Source organism: Zootoca vivipara, chromosome 7 (assembly GCF_963506605.1).
Source record: "Zootoca vivipara chromosome 7, rZooViv1.1, whole genome shotgun sequence".
Classification (NCBI taxonomy): domain Eukaryota; kingdom Metazoa; phylum Chordata; class Lepidosauria; order Squamata; family Lacertidae; genus Zootoca; species Zootoca vivipara.
Window position 1 is genome coordinate 95,336,660 of NC_083282.1, and position 21,598 is coordinate 95,358,257.

Here is a 21,598-nt window from a genome sequence, read left to right on the forward strand (position 1 = left end):
TCCCGGAGGAGCGTCACTCCGGAGCGGTGCATCCGCCACAGGACCCAGCAGGCGGCGCTTCCAAACTCCCGGGAGCCTCCTCCTCCTCCTCCTCCCGGTGCCGCCGGTTGCGAAATCCCGAATCCACCCCCGACGGCCTCCAGGGCGGGGCGGCGGGACGAGAGCGCGCGCGAGGCTTTTCCATTCCCGGTCTCCTTTCCTGGCCGCGGCCCGCCTGCGCAAAGGCTCCCCGGCCTGGAGAAGCTGGGACGGGGCTGGAGGGGACACCCCGGCGGCACAACCCACCCGTGAAGGGCGGGACGAGGAGAAAGTGTCCGCTTGAACCCAGCGCATTCCCGGGCACCGTCCGGCTACGAAAGTGCCGGTGTCGCTGCCCCGAGGAGATCCCAGTAGAAGGACGGCGCAGGAGAGCCAACGCGCCTGAAGGGCTTCTAAAGCGCACGCAGGGGGGGGGGGAACCCTGAGCCGGAAGGAAAGCTCCCCCCCCCACTACCCGGTTGCATGCGCCTTGGGTGGAGGACATGAAAGCAGAGTCCTACACGCCCTGGGGTTCACAGAGGAGGGCTGGGCGGGCATTACTGGGCGGGCGCGCGCGCGCGGGGGGGGGGAAGTAAAGAGAAAAGGAAACTGCCCAGACACCTAGTTCAGAGCGCTGGCCCATTAAGTCTCGTTTAGTCTAGGGGGGAGGCGGGGGGGCATGAGCCAGGAATGGTGGGAACTAGTCCAGCAAGATCTGCAGGCTCAGAAGTTTGTAAAATTACGCAAGGCAAGTTTTCTTGCCTCTCTCCTAACACTAGAACTCCTGAGCGTCCAGTGAAGCTGAAAGGTGGAAGATTCAGGGCGGATAAAAAGAAGTCCTTCCTTCAGTGCATAAACTGAGGAACTCCCTGCTGCAGGAGGCAGAGTGCTTTAAAAGAAGATGAGAGCGAGATGGCTCTGCTCTGCCTCCAGTCACAGGCAGCCATTCTTCTGAATGCCAGTTGCTGGAAACCACGCAAAGGGAGGGGCTTCTGCTCGGATCCTGCTTGCATCTGGTTGGCCATTGTGTCAACAGCAGGCTGGGCTACATGAGCCACTTAAGGTAAAGGATCCCTGGGCAGTTTAAGTCCAGTCAAAGGCAACTGTGGGGTTGCAGCGCTCATCTCGCTTTCAGGCCAAGGGAACCAGCGTTTGTCCACAGACAGCTTTCCGGGTCATGTGGCCAGCATCACTAAACTGCTTCTGGCGCAACGAGACACCGTGATGGAAACCAGAGTGCATGGAAATGCCGCTTACCTTCCTACCGCAGTGGTACCTATTTATCTACTTGCGCTGGTGTGCTTTCGAACTGCTAGGTTGGCAGGAGCTGGGACAGAGCAACGGGAGCTCATCCTGGCCCGGGGATTCAAACCACCAACCTTCTGATCAGCAAATCCAAGAGGCTCAGTGGTTTAGACCACAGCGCCACCCGCGTCCCTTATACATGAGCCACTGGCCTGATTCAGCCATCTCTACTTAGGGTATTTGTGCTCAGGGGTTCCTTACCCGTCTTCACAGCCGTGGCTCTCTGGGGTTGAGAGAGGAACCTTTTCCAGGGATGGGACCCGGGACCTTCTCCTGTGTACAAGGCTGACCACCTTTTGCAAGAGCTACGCCAAGGCCCTTCCTCTTGGCCCAAGCTGGCTTCCTCAGACTCCTCCAGCACCCGGCAGAAGAAACAGTCCCAAACAGAAAACCCAAAATGAATGGAAATCATTAGAGGATTATTTTAAAAAAGAAGGGATAAGAGCGAATTTGGTGATCTGCTTAAATTAAAGAATGTATAAAGAGGGAACTTCATTAGATAAATGAAGAAGGTCCACCTATGTTAGGTGGTTTAAAAATTAATGGAAGAAGAAAGCAAGTTAAATGTGTAAAGAGAGTAAGCAGTTAGTCGTCAATCGGAAGTATTTTAACTTTAACTGTATTTTTAAAATTTTCTTTTTTCCTTCCCCCCTTTTCTCTCTCTTCTTTTTCTCTTTCTTCTCTGCTTTTTTTCCTTTTCCTCTTTCTTCTTGCTATTTAAGTTTCTAATTTCCTTTACGTTTGGTTGTTAGTTGAGTTATTCGAGTTATATTGTGAGTTGTGTTGTGTTATGTTAATGTATTATTAGATCAAGTTATGTTTTTTGTGATATTTTCTCTATATTTTCAGACTATTTTATGTTATATTTCTTTTGAGTGTTATGTTATGGCATGTAATGTTTTAATAATTGAAATAAAGAACTTTTTAAAATTAAAAAAAGAAAGATTTGGTGGAAGCCTCTTCACCCAGCAGCCATTCACTACTCCTGCACACCCACAGACATAGCTGCTCCACCCCTCTTCCTTTTTCAACCTTTCTGAATGGGACTGACTCTCCCTCGATCAGGCAGCAGCAGGGACTCAACCCACATCTCTGAGCTGGAGCATGCAGCAGGGAGAAAATGTGCATCACCTCCAAGTTTCTAGTCCTCAAGGCGCACGCAGCCACACAAGCTCTCCAGGGGCACAAGAGGCCATAAATAGCCACAAGGTTGCAGGCACTTCTTGTAAGAATTATAAGGTGTCATAAATAAAATGTATGCTCAAAAGTGGATTTGTGATGCTCTATCAGTTACTATTGTTTGTAAGCCACTTTGCAATTAATGTGAAAGAAAAGCAGTATAAAAATATAAGGAATCATTTCAAAGCAGCCATGTCTGAAATAGTGCTGAGGGCAACACAGCAGCCGTGTTTAGCCCCAGCCAACCTCAGCGACCCCCTCAAGTTGCGCAGCAGGAAATCCCTGATAGGTCGCCCTCTCTGAACCAGCTTGAACAATAGCTGTTGAATGGCCTAAGTGACCAGTGAAAAGAGCAGATATCCATGTATGAATGAAGCAGGTCTTTGACAATGGATTCCTTAGGCAAGGTCTTCCCTGTTTCAAAGGGATGACAGGCCGGGAAGAGCCATTGTTGGGTATTGTCAGGCATCTTGATTGACAGACTTGTCAGGGTGTTGCAGCCTGCTTTTGTTCTGGGCTCTGGGGGAGACTGTTGCAACAGACCAAGGGAGGTCAGCAGCTTGCCTTCCTCCCTTGCCATCTTCCATTTATGTCTCTAACCAACAGTGGACCTCCAGGGACCTGTAAAAGCCAACCCAAGTTTCCTTACAACGCACTCCTCTGCACCCCGGCACAGGTGCCCACAGGGTACCGGGCACAAGAAAGGGCCGCTGAGCACAGAAAGGGCATCCTTCTGCCCTCTGCTTACCTGGATGCAACGTCTCGGAGGGGGCCTGGGAAGGGGCTGTGGCAGCTCCCGACCCTCGCCTTGCCTGGAGGCTGCGGCTGCTGCGCCACCCTCCACATCTGGTGGCCATGACCTTGTCCCCAGAGGACTCAGTGCCACCACCGTGATCATGAACATGCTGTCTGCCAATCTGGCTTTATTAGATAATGGTCTGTAATCTAGGCGCAAGCTCCGCTTCTCCCAACACAGCTGGAGCTGGGCCTAATGCTGCCGGCCCCCAGCACCTGCTTTAATGCCAGGGCACAGCTGGAGCCGACTGGCCGGGCAGAAACCACAGCTGGGGTGCCCTACATTTCCAGGATCCTGGGGGGCACCAGCACCCTCCCCGTGGCGCTCAAGCAGAACATGAAGCCCCTTGTCCAGCTTCCTGGGGGAAATGGGCCATACTCTGCCCCGCTTGGTTCCCTGATCTGAAACCCCTTTGCCCCTTCAGTCCACAGGGAGGAGAGGCCAGGCTGTGGGCTTGCAGGAAGATGGGGACCTTTCTCACAGACTCTTACCCTGCCTGGCAGCCTGCTCACCCCTCCTGCAAGAGAGAATGAGAAGCTGCTTGCAGAAGTTGGGTGGGTCGCCACCCTGCATCCCCCCCCCCCCGGAAGATAATCAGTATAATGAAAAATGGCCCTCCTTAAAGCCCCAGATTAGCTGTTATAATCCCATGTAAACAACTGCCAAGCGACGGGCTCAGGGAGACACTGGTTGTACTGGAGGGAGAGTTACACGGGATTTGGCCTGTTCACCAGTTGGTTAATTCCAGGGGTGGGGGGAAGAGGGAGGGGGGCTGTGGCTGGCCAGAGTCAAGGTCACCTGAGCAGGTGGCAAAGACAAAGGAAGGAGGGAGGCCGCGCCAACACAGATCTCGCTTCCAGGCAGTCCTGTGCCTTTATTGGGAAGCGCCGTCAAGGCCAGCAAAGCAACACCCCACACCATGGGGGAAGGCACCCCCACCCCACCCCACAGGCCCACAGTTGGTGCTCAAGCACCCACAGCTTCAAGTTCAGTTACTGGCAGCCGGGGGGCAGGCAGGCAGGTGGGGGCTGCTGGGCCTGCCAGGCCCCAGGAAGCAGCTCCTTCCAAGAGGCAAGTGCACACTGAGCCTGGCAGCGCAGGGCCCCGCGGCGTTCCTGGTCGTGGCGCGAAGGCACAATCCAGACAGGGTGCTGATCCTGTTCACCAATACAGCCAGGCCCCCTCTCGTCCCCCACAGAGCCAAGGGGAAGCGGAGGTCCATGCTTGGGGGGTGGTGGTGGTAGGGGAAGGGCGAGGTCCCCCTTGCTACTCTGCCAATGTGATGATGTCATAGTGGACCCCCGGCTGGAGCTCGTGGATCTGGTCCGCTGCGCAGTCTGTGCTGAATGGGCCCTGCGCTTGGGCCATGGCGGCATCAGCCACCGCTAGAGAGAAAGAGATGGGTGGGAAACAGGTAAGAAGAAGCTGTGTTGGGGGGGGGTCAGTTAAACCAGGGGCAGAAGGGGGCAGCTGAGCAAGAGGCTGAATGTGCCCCCTCCCAGCCCAAATTCTGCAACTTGTGCAAACTAAGCAGGCTCCATTGGCATTCTTGCTCCCCTCATCCCTGCCCCCTGGTCCTGCTAGATTGGGATGAGTTGTAGTTTAACAGCAGCAGCAGCAGCAGCAGGGGACCCACATTTGAGAGAGGCAGGTGGAGGCGGAGGCCGTGCAGCCCCCCCTTCCCCCTCTCCCGGTACCCACCTGTCACTGCCGAATGGGCTGCTGCCTCCAGCTGAGCTTGCGTGAGGAGCTGCTGTCCTGGCGACACGGGGACATACTGGATCTGCGGAGGCAGAAGCGGGCAGGGTGGGGCAGCAGCCCTGGGAGCCATCGCCCCTCCCCAAAAAGACACCCCAGCCCCCTTCCCTGGGCCCAAGCCCATCAGCTTCCAAACCCTCCTGCTAAAAACACAGGGAGTGGGAAGAGGGCCTGCCAAACGCCCCACCTCTCCTACCTGGGGCTCCTGCATGAACTGACCGCTTTGCTCGTACTGGATGTGGGTGATCTGGCCGTCCTGCACCTGGAAAAGCAAGATGCGGATTCACCTGGTGAGCAGGGGGCAGGGAGAGGAAGGCAGGCAGGCAGGCAGGCAGGCAGGCAACTGGGTCTCACCTGGATGTGATGCGTCCCGGGCAGCACCACGTACTCCTGGGGCAGGAGGTGCTGAACGCCATCCTGGGTGATGATGTACTGGACCTGGGAGGGAAGGCACAGCAAGAGGAGTCTGAAGAGTCTGCTGGATCAGGCCAAGGGGCCCCCACCTGACCCAGCACCCTCTCCTCACAGCCAATGCCAACAGGAGGCTCCAAAGGAAAACCTGCAAGCAGGATGCGACACCAAGAGCCCTCTCTCCTCCGTGGAGGCAGAGCAATTTCATCGAGGGCCCTCTTCTTCCTAAATTTCATGGAAGCCTTTCAAAGGCTGTTGGCCGTCACTGCATCCGGCAGGAGTGTTCCACAGTTTAGCTGCGCACTGCATGAAGAAGACCCTGAAGGCATTCTGAGTTCCTGCCAGCTCCCATCGCCACTTCCCTACCTGGTTCTCTGCCGTCACCAGGTGCTGCACCATCTGCCCGTCTGCCGTCGTCACGATCTCCTGGATGTAGGCAGCATCCTCCTGAAGAGAGACACAAGGCGGTTCAGCTCTGAGCCTGAAGACCCTCCACTGCCGCCCCACACCCAGATTCACATGGGATGGAGAAGCCTGGAGGGAGGGGACCCGGGACTCTGGCCCGCTTGCCCCCCCTCACCTGGCCGGGGACGCTCTGCTCCTGCGTCATGAGGATGCGCTCCTGCCCCAGGGCCTGCTGGAGCCTCTCCTGGCCGGACTGCAGGGTCGCTGTTGGCATGGGGGGGGGGAAGAGAGAGAGAGAGAGAGAGAGAGAGAGAGAGAGAGAGAGAGAGAGAGAGAGAGAGCGCTCCGGTGAGTGCAGTTGGAAGGCACACCACGGCCGTCTTCCCAGGGGCACAAATGTCTCCAACATGCAAGAGGCTGCAAGTTCCCCAAACCTTTTGGGGGTCACCGTCCCCTTGATTCCACAAACTCACCCCCACCCCGGTGCCCCCTGGAAAGCAACACAAAAAACCCAAAATCTTGCATGGAAAATATTTGTATGCATTCTGACTAACGGCAAAGTAAGGGTGAAGGAAACGCATACGCAACTGCTTGCCCGACAGGTGCAATCTCTCACCTACCACAGGTGTACAGCACCTAATTTATAAGAAAACCAAGAGCTGTTGCCAATTATGGGCCACCTTGCAACAACTCAGAACTTTAAACCCCTGCATTTGTGGCCAAAGGAAATGCACTTGCAAGTGAAAAGAGCAGTAAAACTTTAAATACAACGCAGGAAAGGTGTTTTAATCAAGGCTCTAGCCCCCCCTTCCCACCTGGCCCCTTGCCTCTTAGCGCCCCTCTACGTAACCCCACTTGGGGAACCATTGGTCTCGACTGTGCAGAGAGCCATTTTGCACTTCTGCCTCCCCCTCCCGCCCCCAGTTTGGGGCTCTCGAGAGGAGCAGAGAGATGCCCTTTGCCCGCCCCGTGGCCGATGGGCAGCGGGGAGAGGAAGGGAGCCCGAGTCTCTGCTCTGCTCACTCTGCAGTGTGGCTAGGGCCTCGTCGTCGCTGTTCAGGATGATGGTCTGGGAGGCGCTGGGGGCCAGCTCAGCCACCTGCTTCCCGCCTTCTGTGCTGTGCAGTCTCTGCATGTGGAACTTCAGGTGCCCATTGCGGTTGAACCTGCGGAGAAGAGAGCAGTGAAGAGAGAGATGGGGAGGTGGCTCTGCTGTGTGAAAGGAAATGCCCCCCTTCCAATGCTGGCGGCAGCAGCAGCAGCGCCCCTTGCCCACCTCTGCCCACAGACGTGGCACGCGAAAGGCTTCTCGTTGGTGTGCGTCAGGGTGTGGCGCCGGAGGTCCTTCTTGTTCTTAGAGGCAAAGCTGCAGTGTTGGCACTTGTGGGGCCGGAGGCTGGCGTGCTGCTCCATGTGGCTCTGGTTTGGGGGTGGGGAGGGGGGGGGAGAAGGGAGAAACCGGGTCAGAGGAGGAAGGGAGCCGAGAGAGAAGCACGGGGGCCCCTCCTCCTCGCCCTCCCATGGGGCAGCTCCGTAAATCAACCCCCACAATTTGGATGAGTCACATGCCCAGCCTCTTCCCCCCCCAGGAAATAGCCCTCCCCACACCCCACACAGAGCACAGTTCCTTCCCAGTGGCACTGAGTGGGGACCCTCAGACCTTGTTGAAGGGTGACTCAGAGGGTGACACCCCATACCCTCTCAGCTTGGGAGCCCAGGGGCTTCTCCAACTGCAGCCTCCCCTTCTGTCTCCCCCTTGCCACCCAGGGAGAGGGGCAGTTGTGCCAGGCCTCTCTCCCCTGGCCATTCTGCCCCCTCCACCTCCATTTGCAAGGGACCCCCTTCCACCTACCCGGACGTCGGGCCACAGAGCTGCCGTGAAGGGGCAGTCGGGGCACTTGAAGGCGCTGGGTCCAACATGGGCCCGCTTGTGGCTCTCCATCTCCGCTCGGCCCGCAAACGTCGCCATGCAGATCTTGCAGGAGAACTTCTTGGCCGAGGGAACCTTGCCCGCCGCGGCTTCCGGCAGCTTCTTGGGGGAAGTGTCGTTGCCAGAGGCCTGCTTAGGTGCCCCCTGCCTGGTGGGAGGCCTGCCCTTGCCGGGGGCCGGTTCCTGATCTGCGGGGGCCAGAGAAACGGCCTTGTGGGCCGGCCAGGCCAGGCACTGGACCAGAGGCCACGGGACGCTGCACTGGGCCTCTGGCCGCTCCCCACTCATCTGCAGGGACAGGAGGGAGGCTGGTTAGAGCGGCACTTCCTGGACCTGGACCTGGACCTGCCTCCCTCCTCCCTGGGCGACAGACAGGCCCCTTCCTCCTCCTCCTCCTCCTCCTCCTCCTCCTCCTCCTCCTCCTCCTCCTCACCTCCACAGTGTGCTGCTGGCTCTCTGGAGTGCTGCTGGGAGTTGTAGCATCCTTCAGGGTGCAGCTCCTGACCACCGCCTGGACGACTTCGCTGGGACTCTCCCCCTCCCTGCCAAGAGACATCAGAGAAACTCATGGAGGAGCAGAGGCCTATTGACGGCACCTAGCCAGGAGGGCCGGGCTCTGTCTTCACGGCCGGAGGCAGCGATGCTTCGGAAGGCCAGTTGCTGGAGGCCCCAGGAGAGGAGAGGGCTGCTCTTGCGCTCGGATCCTGCTTGTGGGTTTCCCACTGGGGGCATCTGGTTGGCCTCTGCGAGAACAGGATGCTGGCCCAGGTGGGCCACTTTCCTGACCCTGCAGGCTCTTAGAGAGGCAGGAGAGCGAGCCCAGGGGGGTGAGGGGGGTCTTTCAGCTACCCCAGATCTCTTCCTTTCCAAATCACGCGGATCCAGAGAAAACCCTGAAGCCACGGGGGCAGCAGGAAGGCAGAGCGAGCCTTGGTCTGAGAAGGCCCTACAAGCCCCACCTCCTATCTCTCACCTTCCTTGCAAGAAGCTCAAAGCTCCCTCATTTAATCTCCACACCCACCCTGTGAGGTAGGTGAGGCTGAGAGGCTGCGAATGGTCCAAGTAATTAACAAAAGAATAAGAAAATAAAGAAACAAAATATTTATTCCCTGCCCATCTGGCTGAGTTGCCAGGTGGCGTGTGAGCTTCGTGTGAGTGGGGGATTCCAACCCTGGTCTCCCAGGTCCTAGCCTGGCGCTCTAAGCACTGCACCGCGCTGCCTCTCGCTATCGACTCCCTGTGGCCAGCTCCCTTCTGCCTGGCTTCTCTGCTCTGCTCTCACCCGTAGAGTGTGCTGGTGGCCTCCTCCTCGCTTGGGGCAATGATGCTGTACTCCGCCGTGCTGCTGAAGGGGATGGTGACTTGCTGGATCTCGGCGCCGTCCAGGGCTGCTTCCTCTGTGACGTGCAGCGTCAGCACCTTGGTCTGGGCCTCTTCCTCCTCCTCCTCTTCCTCCGGCTGCGCCTGGGGCTCGGAGGCCTTCACCACGGCCACCTGCAGGGGGTGCAGAAAGCAGCCGTGGGTCACAGCTGGAAGGGCCCAGCAGGGAGCTGGGGCTTGCGAAGGGGTCCCCAGCCTCACCTCCAGGGTGCTGCTGGCAGGCAGGTCCCGCTGGCTGCTCATGTTCAGCAAGAGGTCCAGCGCCGTCTGGGTGGCCAGCTCAGCAGAGCCTTCGACGTCTGCGGGGGAAGCAAGAGGGAGGTCAGCTGGGCTCTGGCTCCGGACATTTCTATGCCCTTAGCCAGCCACGAGGGAGGGAGGGTTTGCTTCCTTGAGTACAGTACAATTGCAATGGGTGCAATTTAAACAATACAGTGGTACCTCACCACCACGAACTTAATCCGTTCTGGAAGTCCGTTCTTAAACCAAAACCGTTCTTAAACTGAGGTGCGCTTTCCCTAATGAGGCCTCCTGCCGCCAGTGCCCTTCCACCGTTCGGCTTCCGTTCTTGGACCAAGGTCAAGCTTGCAAACCGGGACACTATTTCCAGTTTTGCGGAGTTTGTCAACCAAATCGTTCTTAAACCAGACTGTTCTTAAGCCGAGGTACCACTGTATGCGGTTGCAGGCAGGCTGGCTAAAACCCTGCAAGTTCCCTCCAAGCAAGGCAATGATCTTAAAAGCTCTTTTAGTGCTGGGTCCTCCGATGCTCAAAGCTCCGCAGTGTTCCTTCTGCGCTCTCTCTCTCTCTCCCCCCTCCTGCTGCTCCAGGACACGCTTTCAGAAAAGGGCCACCCACATTATCAAGGGGGTGGAGTCAGACCTGTGTGTTTTTTGTATGTTTGTTTTTGGCTATAACCGGTATTTGGTTGACTAATAAAATCAGACTCCCCTATGAAGAAATGTTGCAGCATTTGGGACCTTTTAGCTTTGGGGAATGGCAAGTAAGAGGCAACATTGCAAGGCTTGGAAAGAGTGGATAGAGGAAAGTTGTCCTCCCTCTCTTGTGACACTGGAACTTGTGGACATCCAGTGAAGCCAAATGTGTGTGTGTGTGGGGGGGGGGGAATAAGGGAATAAGTCCTTCTTCATGCAGTGCAGCGTTAAACTGTGGAACTCCCTCCCACAGGAGGCAGTGACGGCCACCAACTTAGATGGCTTTGGAAGAGAACTGGGCAAATTCATGGAGGAGGAGGAGGGCCACTGTTGGCTACTAGCCACGATGGCAATGATCTGCTTCTGAATTCCAGTTGCTGGAAACCACAGGAGGGGAGAGGGCTGCTCTTGTGCTCGGATCCTGCTTGTGGGTTTCTCAGTGGGGCACCTGGCTGGCCGCTGTGAGAAGAGGATGCTGGACTCGATGGGCCCGCCCCTACCTGGCTCGTAGATGATGGTGGCTGCCTCCAGCGGCTCCTGCGTGAGGATGGGGGGCTCTGGAGCAGGCGGGGTTGGGGCAGGTTGGTAGGGAACCTGCTGGAGGGGAGAAAGCGGCGAGGTCAGCTCAGAGCTGGTGGGAAGGAAGGGGCAGCAGAAATTAGAGGGGGGGGGGCGCGATGCCCGGGCACTCACGGGGGAGCTGGCAGGCGCTGCCTCCGCGGCCGCCTGGCCCTGGCTGTGCTGCTGCTTCAGCTCCTCGATCTGCTGGAGGGTGAAGAAGGGGCGGCGGCGGCTGGGGGGCTCCTCGGGGTGCCGCTGCACCCACTCCTCAAAGTTCTCCGCGTGGCGGCACTGGATGTGGAGGCGCAGGTTCTTCTTGTGCTTGGTGGTGAAGTGGCAGAACTCGCAGGCAAAGGGCTTCCCGCCTGCAGGGAAGACAGCAGCAGTGGGGTGAGGACAGAGCCCGTCTTGCTGGGGGGGTGGGACAGCTTGGAAAGCGGGGGAGGGGAGAGAGTCTGGGCCCCCCCCTTCCTTTTTGTGGGAGGCAAGATTCCAAAAAAGCCCAGCGGGACTGTTCACATCCATTGAACAGCCCTAAACACAGAATTGCAGGAGGGCCACCGGGTCCCACCTCAGCCGAAGAATCTCTGGAGGACAGCCGTCCAACCTCTGCTTAGAACCCTCCCCGGAAGAGGGGAGAGCGAGCACCAGCCCTCTTCCTGCAATGTCCTCTCTGCTGTCTGCCAGCCAAGGGGGGTGGGGGGCTGGTCCTGCTGCCCCCAATCTGCCTCTGCCCTTCTCTGTGTGCCTCCTCCAAGTGAAGTCCAGGGGGCGGCCTTTTCTGCAGTGGCTCCCCGTCTGAGGTTTGCCTGGTGCCTTCATTCTATGCCTGCAGGCGCCAGGTGAAAATGTTCCTCCTCAGCCAGGCCTTGGGCCGATTCATATTCCATAGCCTTTTCAATACCTTTTGTGTTATGGCTTTGTTGCTTCTGGCTTAACTATTTCCTTGCGCTTTTATCTTGCGAGCCCGAGACCCTTTGCCGAGTTGGATCAATGGCGCGAGAGAGCGCTGCTCACCTGTGTGCTTGACAGCCATGTGGGAGAGGAGGAAGTCCTCGCGGACGGTGGCGTAAGGGCAGAGGCTGCAGCGGTAGGGCTTGTCGTGGATGTGCAGCAGCTGGTGCTTGAGGAGCAGCTTCTTGTCCTCGCACACGTGGTCACAGAACTCACACTTGAACCTGCCCGGGAGGAGGGGAGGGGGAGGAGGAGACGGCCATCACCGTGGGCCTATGGGGGGTGGCGGCATATGTGCACAGCTGGCGCTCCCCGTTATTCCTCCCCCCCCACCCCGCAAGGGGGTGCTCACCGGCGGTTGGCCACTGGCTGGATGTGGGTCAGCAGGTGCATTTTGAAGGTGTAGCGCTTCTTGAAGGATTTCCCGCACTGCAGGAGAGAGGAAGGGCTCAAGTCACGCAAGGCAGGGCAGGGGCAGAGGAAGGGGGTGGGCGGGGGGGGGGTGGTCCAACAAAATGCCGGCTGGCAGTCCTGGGAGTGACGCAGTGGCTTGGGCGCCCACAGGCTCCGTGCTGCCCAAATGGCCCGCCCACTGCCTCCCCCCCCCAGCTGTAGGGCGGCTGAGTGGGAGGAGGCAGGCAGACTCCTCAGAGGACCCACGATGTGCCCCGCCCCTATGGGTGGCCTCGCCCCCTGCCCCCCCCCATGTCCAGGCACAATGCATCAGCCGAAGAGCCCCCCCCCGCTTCGACACCCACCTTGTCACACATGTGGGGCTTCTCAGTGCTGTGCGTCTTCATGTGCTGCGTGAGCCTCTTCTGCATGGGGTAGACGCGGCTGCAGACGGGGCAGGGGAAGGAACTCCTCTTGGGGGGCTGCCCAGAGAGAGATTAAGGTATCAGAACTGTCTGGCTCGGGTGAGAGAGAGACCCCCCCACCCCATGAGAAGCAGAGAGCTGGCCTTGATTTTGGGGCTGAAGCTCCCCTCCTGGTCCTGCTCTGGACTCCGTGTGTGGCTTTGCCCAAGTCACACCCTCTCGGTTCCCAAAGAGAAGCAGCCTCCCTCGCAGGGTTGTTCACGAGGGCACACACAGCAAGGAACGCCCCTTTTGGGAACCAAGAAAGATTCGAATGCAGGAGTCAGGTGGAGGCGAAGGAGGACACTCACCGGGTCAGCTCGCTTCTTTCTAAAAACAAAAACAAAGGAAGGAAGGAAAGAAGCAGCAGGTGAGGCCACCGAGAAATCACAGAATCGTAGAGTAGGAAGGGACCCTCAGGGGACATCTAGCCCAATGCCCTGCAATGCAGGAATCTCAGCCGAAGAAGACGCCCTGACAGACAGCCACCCAGGGACCCGGACATGGGAGGGGAGGCCCCGCTGAGGGCTGCAGCAGGAGCCGCTGCCACCCCTCTGGTGCCCGCCTGGGTCTGCCGGGGGCCCCATGCGGCACCTACTTGTCGCGATTGTGAACGGCCGAGTGGCGGATGACGTCCTTCCTGTAGACGCTGGTGTAGTCGCACTCCTCGCACTTGTAGGGCTTGCTCCCCACGTGGTTGAACATGTGCTCCTGCAAGGGGAAGGAGGAGGCTGGAGGAGCAGAGCGCCAGGCACTTCCATCTAGCTTATTTCAGAAAGTTTATATCCCGCCTGATTGTGCTCATAATGGATTTTGATGCCGTGAACAGCCCCGAGATTTTCAGCTGAAGGGCAGTATGCTAACAAACTTATCACCGAGAAAAACTGACAACAATAATTCTCCAAAGTTTTAGAGAAGTTAAAAAGAGCAATAGACTAAAAGCAGATTTTATGAAATAAATATTTCACTTTTGACTTGTGATTTCTTATTGCACTTTAAAGTAGCCCCTGCAAATAACTTCATTTCTTCTATATAGGTAAAAAGATAAAGGTATATCGAGCACAGAGCTGCCCCATGCGAAGGAGTTCATCTTTTAAGTTAGAACTGTTTTTATAATTCATTTTTTGTTCTGCATCATATTTTGTTACCTCAAATGAATATATATATTCATATATGTTTGGAACTGCCTGCCTAGAGGAGTTATACTGGCTCCCTCTTTGCTGTGCTCCCACCGGCAGACAGAGGCTTTCTTCTTCCAACCGGCTTTGGGGAACAGATTGCTTTTAAAGAAAGGCCTTGCGCTGTGACGCTCTGATTGTACAAACTGATTGTTCGTATGTTTTAATAGATCTTTTCTATGCAGCAGACCTGCAACTTAACGGTCGCTTGACAGAAGACACAGGCAGGTGGGGAAGAGAAAATGAACACATAAATGTCCCCTGCTCTCCATTTATTTGTCTCCCTCCCACCTGCTCGGGAGAAGGGAGGCGGCCAGCAGCTCACCTTGAGGGACGACCAGCGCCGAGAGCGGTAGCTACACTGCAGGCAGCGGAAGAGCTGGGGGTCTCCGGCCTCGTGCGAGTTCACGTGGAAGCGCAGGTCCTCAGGCGTCAGGAAGCGGGAGCCGCAGATCCGGCACAGGTAGGGACGCATCAAGGGCTTGGCCGACTTGTAGCAGTACCTGCGGCATGAAATCACAGGGGCGCTCAGCGCAGAGAGCCCAGCCCCAAGGGTCTCTTGCAGGGAGCCCCAAGGTGGCCCACAGAACCAGCCCCACCTGCTGTCCCCACCAATCACCTTCGCCCGATGTACTTCCGGTATTTCTTGCCCAGGAAGCGGTGGGAGGGACGGCCACGCCGGCGGGGGAGCGCTTCCAGCTTCTCGCAGGAGGAGGGGTCCCTGTTTTCAGAGTCGGACTGGCTCACGGCCGGCTCCACGTGGCTTTCGCCCCCAACAGGCACTTGATCCGAGGAGCTGGCCGCCTCGGGGCCTTGGGGGTCACCCTGGGGGAGGCCCTGGGATGAGACCACGGGCTCTGCGTCGCCACCTGCCCAAGGGAAACAGCCAGCCATCTTAGTTCATATAGAGGAGGGAGAAAGGTTGTTTTCTGCTGCTCCAGAGAAGCGGACACGGAGCAATGGATTCAAACTACAAGAAAGAAGATTCCACCTAAACATTAGGAAGAACTTCCTGACAGTAAGAGCTGTTCGGCAGTGGAATTTGCTACCAAGGAGTGTGGTGGAGTCTCCTTCTTTGGAGGTCTTTAAGCAGAGGCTTGACAGCCATCTGTCAAGAATGCTTTGATGGTGTTTCCTGCTCGGCAGGGGGTTGGACTGGATGGCCCCTGTGGTCTCTTCCAACTCTACGATTCTATGATTCTAAGGAAGGGGAGGGGGCCTGAAGGCACAGCAAGCGCATAGCCAATCCAGGAACAGCATTGTGCTAATTGGACGAGGGGGAGGAAAAGAGAGCATAAAAAAACAGGATGAGAACTATTTAGCCTGGAGAAGAGACGACTGACAGGTGACAGAGGAGTCATCTCCAAATGTGTGAAGGGCTATCCCATGGGAGTGTCATTGAATTCTGCTCCTATTGATCCAGAGCCGAAATCCAACGTATAGCTGCAGGATTCCCCCCAAAAATAGACCAGAGGCAATGAATATTTCATCCAGCAGAGCTTTACTGCTACTGAAGGCAAATGAGCATAAGGGTTAGAAATCCAATACATCAGGCTTCCTCAACCTCGGCCCTCCAGATGTTTTTGGCCTACAACTCCCATGATCCCTAGCTAGCAGGACCAGTGGGCAGGGATTATGGGAACTGTAGTCTCAAAACATCTGGAGGGCCGAGGTTGAGGGAGCCTGCAATACATTCAGGATTGGCCCTGTCCATAAGAAATCCAGTTGCAGCATACTTAACTTAAACTTACAATAAGTCTAAACTTTAATGCTACATACTGTACAAAACATCATACCAGAGGGAAAAGAGATAGAAAGAAAAAGTGAAGCCCAGGCTCCTTCTGGCCTTATTATTATAGTCAGCCTGACCTTGACAGAAGACATAACAGAACTAGTTTACACCAACTGTACTCAGCTTCTCTGAAGGAATAATCCAAACATCAGGAACCTTCTGCTTGCTTCTTTCACACAGAGAAACTTCCAGAACCTTCCTGAATAGGAAAGATCTCTCTACACATCAGATCAATACTTTCTGCACCAGGAAATGCAACCTGACAGGGAGATGGAACAAACTGATGCTCCAGGGGACCTTCTCCGTGTCTTTGCTTGGTGCCACTGCCTTGCTCCCCTCGTGATTCGACCCGCAGGGGGCAGAGGGGGATCTGAGCGAGGCTCCCTCAAAGGCAGCAAGCCCTGCCAACCTCGTACCAGCAGCTGAGTAGAAGAAACGGCCCTACTGTGAATCACACTTATTTGCAACAACGCACATTTGCTCGCGAGGAGTCCCACCGAATTCCAACGGGGCGCCAAAGCATCCCCCGGCGAATCTGAAAAGCTCCGTTTCTGATATGCAGACAGCAACTGGAAGTTCACTTTGGCCCTCAATTTGGCGATGACTTGGAAAATGGAGAATCTGCCATGCTGTGCCGGTGGGGCCGACCTTGCGCCTCGGAGCGCACCTCTGTGTGCATTTCTGCTCCGCCACCATTGCTTACCCTCTGGCTGAGGGACCACCTCCAGGCAGGGGAACTTGCGGGGCCGTCCTGGTCGCCGGCGCAGCCGCTCCTCGCTGGACGTGGGCACAGGGCGGCTGCCGATCTTGGGCAGGCGCCCTCGGGGCTCGTCCTCCGCTGGGTTGTAATCGCTGTCCCCTGCGGAAGAGTGGCAAAGGCAGGCCCAGGTGAGCTGGGCGGGGGAGAAAGGGAGGGCAGCGGAGCCAGGGGAGGGTTTGCGTGAGAAATACCTTCAGGGTCATCGATAGCCCCTGCGTCCACAATGTCGTCTTCCTCCTCCTCCTCTGCTTCTTCTGCCTTCCTCTTTTCTGGGGCCTTGGGCACAGGAGCCCCCTTCCGGGGGCGCCCTTTCTTCACCCCGGTGGCTGACGCTAGAGGGGAGGAAACAGCACGATTCAGTCCATATGTTGTGCTCCTCCCATCTCTCCCGTCGTACAGCAGCTTGACTTGCAAGCAGCAGAGTTTAGAAAAGGTTCCCCGGTCTCGAGAAATTGGAGAGAGAAAGGTCTTTCCCCCGCTCTCTCATGACGCTAGAACTTGTGGATGCCCAACAGTACCGAGCATTGGAAGACTCTGGGTGGATGAAATAAAGTCTTTCCTCATGCAGAGTTAAACTATGGAACTCCCTGCCACAGGAGGCAGTGAAGACCACCACCTTGGAGGGTTTTAAAAGAGGATTAGACAAACTCATGGAGGAGGGGGGGGGTCTATCGAGGGCTCCTAGCCAGGATGGCTCTGCTCTGAATGCCAGTTGCTGGAAACCACAGCAGGGATAGTTATGCTCTTGTGCTCAAATCCTGCTTGTGGGTTTCCAAAAGAGGCATCTGTTTGGCCACTGTGAAAATAGGATGCTGGACTAGATGGGCCATTGGCCTGATCCGGACAGACTCTTCTTCTGTTCTTATGCTGCCCTGGCCACACGAGGACTTCTGTTTGTGCCACAGAACCTCCCCTCCCTCTCCTATTGCTAACCCTAGCCCCCCCCCATGGCTAAAGTGGATTGCACACGAACTAGAGAAGCTGATACATTCGTGGTGCAGAGCCAGAGTTCTCTTGGCCAGCCTGCGCAAGAGCCGATGTCATGCCCTCGTGCACCAATCCTGCATTGCCCTTGGGGTCCCTTCCAACTCTGATTCTACAAACGGCTCCAAAAACTCCACTCCGCCCCTGGAGCTTGATGAGCCCTGGCCGAGCCCGACTCACCTGGCTGGAAGTGGCGCTCCCTCATGTGCTGGATGAGGACCCTCTTGGAGGCGCTCTTGTGCTGACACATCTTGCATTTGAACTGCTGGACCACCACCACCTCCATCAGCTCCTCCAGGCTCTCCAGGTCAGGCTCCTCCGACTGGTCCAGCGGCTCCAGAGGCCCGGGGTGCTCCACGCATGTCGAGGTGGGGCCGTCCGCAAGGGCTTCGACGGCCAAGCTGCGGGCCAGGGCAGAGCTGGCCATGTGGGATATCACAGGGGCCCCTGCGGCAGAGGGAGCGAGGGTAGGCGCCAGGTCAAGGGAGATGGCCAGGAGGGAGCCCTCAGGCCATGGCAGTCCGCGAGCGGCAGAGGCTGAGGCTGCCTCCGCATTCTGCTCCCGGCCAGAGAGGAAGGAAGCGAGGCAGGTAGACCACAACCAGCTGGAGCCAGTGAGGTGCAGCGGTTAGAGTGTCGGGATACGACCTGGGAGACGGTTTGAATCCCCCACCTCGGCCAACCTCACAGGGTTGTTGTGGGGATCACACGAGGAGAGGGAAAATCACGTACACCACCTCCAGCTCCTTGGAGAAAAGGGTGGGCTAGAAAGGCAAAGAAATGGATGACTAAGACCCTTTCCTTACCATCATCTGGCCCCTGGAGGATGAGGTACTGGGTGGTTTGGGCCCCACCATCCTCCTCACTTGTCACAGCAATGCAGCCTGAACCAGGGAATAAATAGGACCAGCGTCAGCTCCTGTGCCCAACGGCATATTTGGAAGCACCTCCTCAAAATGGCTGTGAGAAGCGACTTCCATTTGCTCCCTCTGCACCCTCCCATCACGGACTCCCTGCGCACAGCCCTCTCCCTGCTCACGCTGAATGATGTCTGGCCCAATGGTGGACTCTATGATCTTGTCAATGGCAGCACTCAGATCCGAGGAGGTGGAGGCCGTGGAGTTGGAGACGATGGGAGCCCCTTCTGCGAGGATGCTGGAGTGGACGAGGCCCTGCGGAGACTGGGAGACCAGGGCGGACTGGCTCACAGTGGAGACGCTGGAGACCAGGGTGGACGGCGCGATGGAGGAGGAGTCCGGCAGGTAGGCCCTGGGCAAGGCGTCCGTGCTGGAGCTGCTCTCCGGTATTTCGGCCTGCGAGGCAGAGAGGGGGAAGAGACAGAGCCTGGGACTCGACTCAGAGGTGGCAGAGAGGGGAACGTGGTGGGCACTCCTTCATAGGAGGATTTGAAGAACAGTTGAGGTGGCCATCTGTCAGAGACTCTTGAGTTGCAATTCCTACATTGCAGGGGGTTGGACTAGATGACCCTAAGGGTCCCTTTCCAACTCTACACAAATAAATAAAGGCAAGTCTATCATTCTATGAGGAAAGGCAGGAGGAGACTTCTACCAGGTCAGACTTGCTATCTCCCGCTCTTGTGGAATGGGCCTGGCCTGCTGTGTCCCCCACCCTGGCAAAAAACCTGGCCCAAAAGAGGCAAGAGAGACTTGGTCCATACCAAAGAGATCCCTCCACTGTCCGAGCTCTGGCCGACCCCGGATTCATCTGCCTCCGAGACGGTGACAGGCACTGAGGCGGCATCGCTGCTGTCTGCAGACATGGTCTCTGAGGTCTCCATGCCAAGGCCGCTCTCGGAGGGTTCCTCCTGCTGTCCCAGCCGAGGGGCAGCGTCGCTGCTGCTCTCCACTTCATTTTCTGCTTCCATGGCCAAGCCTGGAAAGCAGAGGGTGTGTGTCATGGTGGGAAGAAACCCCAATCTTCAGTCGCCCCCTACTGGGATGTGGCACTTGACGCTGCCCATCAGTGAAAGGTGGAACCAGAAACAGAAGCTTCTGCAAAAGAGCCCGGGCAACAGGACCTCCCCGGCAAAAAAAATCAGGAATGGAAGAAGAAGAAGAGTTTGGATTTGATACCCTGCTTTATCACTACCCGAAGGCGTCTCAAAGCGGCTAACATTCTCCTTTCCCTTCCTCCCCCACAACAGACACCCTGTGAGGTGGGTGGGGCTGAGAGACTTCGGAGAAGTGTGACTAGCCCAAGGTCACCCAGCAGCTGCATGTGGAGGAGCAGAGACACGAACCCGGTTCCCCAGATTACCCGCTCTTAACCACTACACCACACTGGCTCCCACTGGAATCAATGCTAATCCATGCCAGCTCTTTCCAAGTCATATTTCTGAAGCTCTCTTGCAAACCTAGCACCCAAGCCAGTTCAACACTCCTTGGTGTGCCATCTTGCCCCCCTTATGATAAGCCAAGGAACTATCTTGCCTGTCTGCCGCATGGTACATATTTGTGGCACATACCTGAATGGGGATATCCCAACTACAGCCAGAGCCAGATACAATTCCTCTAACTGTGCTTGAGTGAAGCCAGAAAGCGACCAACATCGAGGGCATTTCAGACTAGGCAAGGAGAGAGGAGACGGGAGACACTAAACCTAAGGCTTTAATAAGAGGACTTAAAGAAACCTACGGAAAATAAAGCTACCAGGGGCTACTAGTCATGATTGCTGGATCAGAGGGACCTGGGATCAGATGTTGTATGACTCTAAATACCAGCTGCTGGGAATCCAAAGGGCAGGGAGAGATCCTGCCTGTGGGGCCTCCCAGAAGAGGCATCTACCTGGCCACAAAGAGGATGCTGGACGAGATGGGCTCTTCTGACATTCTGAGGTGCAAGAGAGGACTGCTGAGCTTGCATTGTGCTTGAAGGATTTCTCATTGGGGCACCTGGCTGCCACTTTTAAAAGCAAAATGCTGGGCTACATGGATCCAGCTGCAGGGCTCTCCCTGCGTTCCACAACACAGCTTCATACAATCGGGCTTATCTCTGACCTGGATGTCTTCAAAGACACAAGATGTGCTCCAAATTCCAGGTTCTTTGTTCCATCAGGGAACCAAAGATGAAAGAAGCAAGCAACTGGTGTATCCCCTAATCTCTAATGTGATATATTGGCAGCAGGAAAGTAACTAATGTTTGAATGACAATCTCATTACTTTGCCACCTCCAGAGTCTGCTTGTCACCCTACATGTCCCTTTGGGCAGGAAAACTTTAGCTTGCTAGGCACTAGGTTTGGAGTCCGGGTGACCCTGTGCCTTGGTTTGCTTATTGCCCCCCACCCCCGACACCCAGCTCTGCATCCGCCCAGTTTAACCACTAAAATTTAATGGAAAACTGAACAAGCTGCCAGAGGAATATTGCTTGTCCAGAAATCCCAGAGTCCAGCTTGATCTAAGTAGAAAGAAAAGTGGTGCTCCTATGGCTGAGCGCCTAAGTTGCTCATATTGGTGTGGTGGCATAGTGGTTAGAGTATCAGACTAGGATCTGGGAGGCTGCCCTGCACAGTGTCGGGGTTTGCAACCCACAATTCACCCCATGGGGGAGGAAGCCAGGCAAGCAGGCATCCGAGAGCACTCCTTGCTGGGCTCCCTGAATTGCTGGTTGCAAAGACCAAAGTTGTGTAGGGCAGCCTTTGAGGCTGGAGCAGATCAAGGGCGGAGAAGGGTTTTTGCCCTGAGCAGGAGTTGGGAGGCCAATCATTCCCCCTGCTGTGCGGGGGGGGGGAGGGACAAATGTTGCCGATTCCTGCTTTGCAGCGGGTTGGACTAGATGACCTCGGGGGTCCCTTGCAACTATGATTCCACGAGGAGGCAGCCGCTGCTTGGGACCCGCTCCTGGGTCGCCCATCGCGGAGGGAAGGGGAGATTCTCCCACGATGCACCTGGAGAGGCCAGGGCGCCCCCCTCCTCTCCCCCTCCTCCCCTCTTCCTATTGGCGCTCCCGGCGCACGCTCCCCGCCCCCATTGGCCCAGCGCCCTCGCGTAATGTGCGTGGGGGGGGGGTGAGGAGTGTGCGCGCGCCGCTCTGGCTCCGGCTGCCGCCGCTCTTCCTTCCCTCCCGCGGGGCCTTGTCCGAGGCAGGCTGCCCTCGGCGCTGCCTGAGCCCCCGTCCCCACCTCGGCCCTCCCGCCGCCATCTTGCGCAAGGCCCCCTCCCCTCGCCCGACGCCCGGAGACGGACCAAAGGGCTGTTGGGACCCTCCGCGCCGCCGCAGCCTCCTTACCTCCGGGGGCCTCTCCAAGACACCCCCGTGGCCCCTCAGCCGCCGGCTCCCTCCGGCCCGGCACCCGCCAAGTCGCCATCGCCGCTTCCCTCGCCCGGCGGAGGGATTCTTCCGCCGGACCCCGGCCGACGCCGGGACTACTTCCGAGCG

General features: G+C 57.0%; 1 protein-coding gene across 2 annotated transcripts; it reads right to left on the bottom strand.

The window, feature by feature from the left end:
- Positions 1 to 4,148: 4,148 nt before the first annotated feature.
- Positions 4,149 to 21,558, bottom strand: ZNF335 (zinc finger protein 335). Of its 2 annotated transcripts, none has more exons than XM_035123861.2 (29): positions 21,449 to 21,558; positions 19,689 to 19,787; positions 18,882 to 19,096; positions 18,243 to 18,516; positions 18,010 to 18,087; positions 17,384 to 17,650; positions 16,411 to 16,551; positions 16,163 to 16,318; positions 14,287 to 14,536; positions 13,993 to 14,170; positions 13,088 to 13,200; positions 12,801 to 12,819; positions 12,391 to 12,507; positions 11,985 to 12,061; positions 11,696 to 11,856; positions 10,811 to 11,043; positions 10,618 to 10,711; positions 9,384 to 9,481; positions 9,085 to 9,296; positions 8,236 to 8,344; positions 7,725 to 8,090; positions 7,149 to 7,291; positions 6,896 to 7,038; positions 6,048 to 6,136; positions 5,834 to 5,914; positions 5,411 to 5,494; positions 5,253 to 5,318; positions 5,000 to 5,081; positions 4,149 to 4,683 (listed from the first exon to the last, which is right to left on the bottom strand). In XM_035123861.2, exons 3-29 carry the CDS (start codon positions 19,086 to 19,088, stop codon positions 4,565 to 4,567), a joined length of 3,957 nt encoding a protein of 1,318 aa, XP_034979752.2. In that variant the 5' UTR covers positions 19,089 to 19,096; positions 19,689 to 19,787; positions 21,449 to 21,558; the 3' UTR covers positions 4,149 to 4,564. The 2 variants fall into 2 exon arrangements, with proteins under 2 accessions (XP_034979752.2, XP_060133418.1); XM_060277435.1 differs by having other exon boundaries at positions 10,618 to 10,714.
- Between the last annotated feature and the right edge of the window lie 40 nt (positions 21,559 to 21,598).

Bases quoted from the DNA above. Each gene is read 5' to 3' on its own strand.
- ZNF335 (XM_060277435.1), bottom strand. From the start codon at position 19,088: ATGGAAGCAGAAAATGAAGTGGAGAGCAGCAGCGACGCTGCCCCTCGG. The intron at 13,201-13,992 runs GTGAGCTGCTGG...TTCCCCTTGCAG, and splicing joins GGCGCTGGTCGTCCCTCAAG to GAGCACATGTTCAACCACGT. The intron at 8,091-8,235 runs GTGAGGAGGAGG...CTGTCCCTGCAG, and splicing joins GCCAGCAGCACACTGTGGAG to ATGAGTGGGGAGCGGCCAGA.